At 58.2% G+C, this 2885-nt stretch overlaps 1 protein-coding gene across 1 annotated transcript in view; it reads left to right on the forward strand.

Moving 5' to 3' along the window:
• The window catches only part of NEK9 (NIMA related kinase 9), an 8886-nt gene extending 6258 nt beyond the window's left edge, over positions 1 to 2628 (forward strand). The window contains exons 16-20 of the mRNA XM_018574335.1: positions 23 to 204; positions 294 to 434; positions 538 to 705; positions 1758 to 1811; positions 2464 to 2628. Of these exons, the coding sequence (XP_018429837.1) occupies positions 23 to 204; positions 294 to 434; positions 538 to 705; positions 1758 to 1811; positions 2464 to 2595 (677 nt within the window). The 3' untranslated portion in view covers positions 2596 to 2628. The remainder of the gene's footprint in view (positions 1 to 22; positions 205 to 293; positions 435 to 537; positions 706 to 1757; positions 1812 to 2463) is intronic.
• The last annotated feature ends 257 nt before the right edge of the window (positions 2629 to 2885 follow it).

The following is a 2885-nucleotide window of genomic DNA, read 5'->3' on the forward strand; positions in this document are numbered from 1 at the left end:
TGAGAATGTGTTCGCCTTACAGTTGCCCAGAGCTGCTCTTCCGGGGAATCTGCAGGAGTCGAGGTTGACAGTGCAGGGGAGTCCCTATCTTCGGAGCCCAGCGATGGTGGCTTCCGTGGAACCATGGAGGCGGAGCCAGAGACCAGTCCATTTAACACCACAGAAAATATGGAGAGCAGTGCTTGTCCCAGCTGGCTGCGGCAGGTAATAGGGCCACCCCATATGGGGCCCGTGTGTTGTATTGGCTCTGTGCGTGTTTGGATGATGTGTACCTCGTGTCTGTGTATCTGCAGGAGCTGGAAGAGGCGGAGTTTATCCCGATGCCAGAGACCCCGTCCTCTGCCAGTATGGAGCTGCCGCAGGATATGTCGGCGTCTCTTCCACAGCGCACAGAGGCCTCTCTGCCAGCGAAGAGTACAGAGGAGGCTCTCCAGGTAGGATGGAAGCCATGTGAAGGTCGGGGGGGGGGGGGGGGCTCACATCAAAAATCCTTCTTCAGCTTTTTGCTATAGATGAAATGTTACGCTTGGCTTGCAGGAACAGCAGGGCCCCAGCTGTGGGTGCAATGCTCTGCAGGAGGAGGTACAAAGACTGCAGACCCTGGTCTCATCCTGTACGAGTGAGCAGGAGAACCTGCGGCGAGAGAACACGCGGCTGACTCTACGAGTCCAGGAACTGGAGGACAGGCTGCAGCTGCTAATGCAGGTGAGTGTCCTCCTGCCGGATGTACGCCTGTGTGTAGAATGTGCTCCGTCCCATCATGGCTGCTTGTGTGACACCCGGGGGAGTCTTCCCTCCAGCCTGACACCGCTATCCAATGTGGCATCTGGGGGGTGCTCTCCAGCCTGATGGGGGTGCTCTCCAGCCTGATGGGGGTGCTCTCCAGCCTGATGGGGGTGCTCTCCAGCCTGATGGGGGTGCTCTCCAGCCTGATGGGGGTGCTCTCCAGCCTGATGGGGGTGCTCTCCAGCCTGATGGGGGTGCTCTCCAGCCTGATGGGGGTGCTCTCCAGCCTGATGGGGGTGCTCTCCAGCCTGATGGGGGTGCTCTCCAGCCTGATGGGGGTGCTCTCCAGCCTGATGGGGGTGCTCTCCAGCCTGATGGGGGTGCTCTCCAGCCTGATGGGGGTGCTCTCCAGCCTGATGGGGGTGCTCTCCAGCCTGATGGGGGTGCTCTCCAGCCTGATGGGGGTGCTCTCCAGCCTGATGGGGGTGCTCTCCAGCCTGATGGGGGTGCTCTCCAGCCTGATGGGGGTGCTCTCCAGCCTGATGGGGGTGCTCTCCAGCCTGATGGGGGTGCTCTCCAGCCTGATGGGGGTGCTCTCCAGCCTGATGGGGGTGCTCTCCAGCCTGATGGGGGTGCTCTCCAGCCTGATGGGGGTGCTCTCCAGCCTGATGGGGGTGCTCTCCAGCCTGATGGGGGTGCTCTCCAGCCTGATGGGGGTGCTCTCCAGCCTGATGGGGGTGCTCTCCAGCCTGATGGGGGTGCTCTCCAGCCTGATGGGGGTGCTCTCCAGCCTGATGGGGGTGCTCTCCAGCCTGATGGGGGTGCTCTCCAGCCTGATGGGGGTGCTCTCCAGCCTGATGGGGGTGCTCTCCAGCCTGATGGGGGTGCTCTCCAGCCTGATGGGGGTGCTCTCCAGCCTGATGGGGGTGCTCTCCAGCCTGATGGGGGTGCTCTCCAGCCTGATGGGGGTGCTCTCCAGCCTGATGGGGGAGCCTGGTGTGGTGTGCACTAATCCCGGTGTGTTTTCCTAGCAGGGTCAGACAGTCAGCCAGCATGGAGAGGCCATCCAGACACTGCAGAGCCAGGTGAGTGATGGTACCGAGAGACGGGTCATCGGAGGAACACATGTCACCGTGGCAATTAGTGGATCAGTTTACTGCGTAGGGAGCGAGATCTCCTATATATGAAATGCTTATCCTCCTCCCTGTGCTGCTCCAGCATGAACTGATATGCAGCAACACCTCTCCGGTTCCAGCCCCCCCCTACCACCCCAGGGGGCCCTACAACCCTGCTTCTGGGGCCAATGTAGGAGCTGGAATAGGATGGGCAGCTGGTAGAGAGAGCCCGAGCTGGTCTTCTATAAGGGACGCCCCCACATGCAGCCACTTTCAATGCTGTGAAATGATCCGCCATTGGTGGGGGTTCACCCCATCCCACTTGTTTACTTTTGCAATTAAAGAGGACCTGTCACTATGTCATTCACACGTCTCACTTATACTTCCCCGGAATGGACAAAGGGACAGGTTCTCTTTAAAAGCTGCTCACACACTAGACTATTTTTTTTTGCGTTCAAGTGACCAAAGACAAAAAATTGGGGTGCAAATCAATTAAAACGCTTTTTTTATTTGGACGCCATTGAGGTTGCTGTGCTTGACCACCATTGCCTGATTGTGGACTAGACACGCACACGATTGCTCCATTCCTGTTTATTGTATGCTGTCCTCCCCCCTCCTCTAGGTGGCGCTGTGTGTGAAAGGAGTATCCCCGGCTGCTGGCAGTGCTGAGACCTCCAGGGAGGATTCCGATGCAGAGTCATGGTGCTTCTTGGGCGCAGACCCCTGCCGTTCTGCCTCTGCGACCCCCATGTGACGCGGCCCATGCGATGGACACAAAGACTGTGTTTTTTTTTTTTTTTTAAGTGGAACGTTTTATTGCCGGACTGGAAGGTTGTGCACGGCCTTCACTGTACAGGCTGTGTGCCATTACTGTGGATGGCTGCCCCGGAACAGTGAGCAAGAGCACCGCCTCAGCACCTGACACACTGTACACAGCTCAGTATTCAGCTTCTTGCCCATTACTCACAGTAACATTGAAATAAAACACTGTGTGGATGCCATGTCAGCCATTTCCTGACCACGTAAGGGGGGGGGGGGGGGGGC

This window comes from Nanorana parkeri, unplaced genomic scaffold, assembly GCF_000935625.1.
Source record: "Nanorana parkeri isolate BGI_ZX_2015 unplaced genomic scaffold, ASM93562v1 scaffold2892, whole genome shotgun sequence".
Lineage (NCBI taxonomy): Eukaryota > Metazoa > Chordata > Amphibia > Anura > Dicroglossidae > Nanorana > Nanorana parkeri.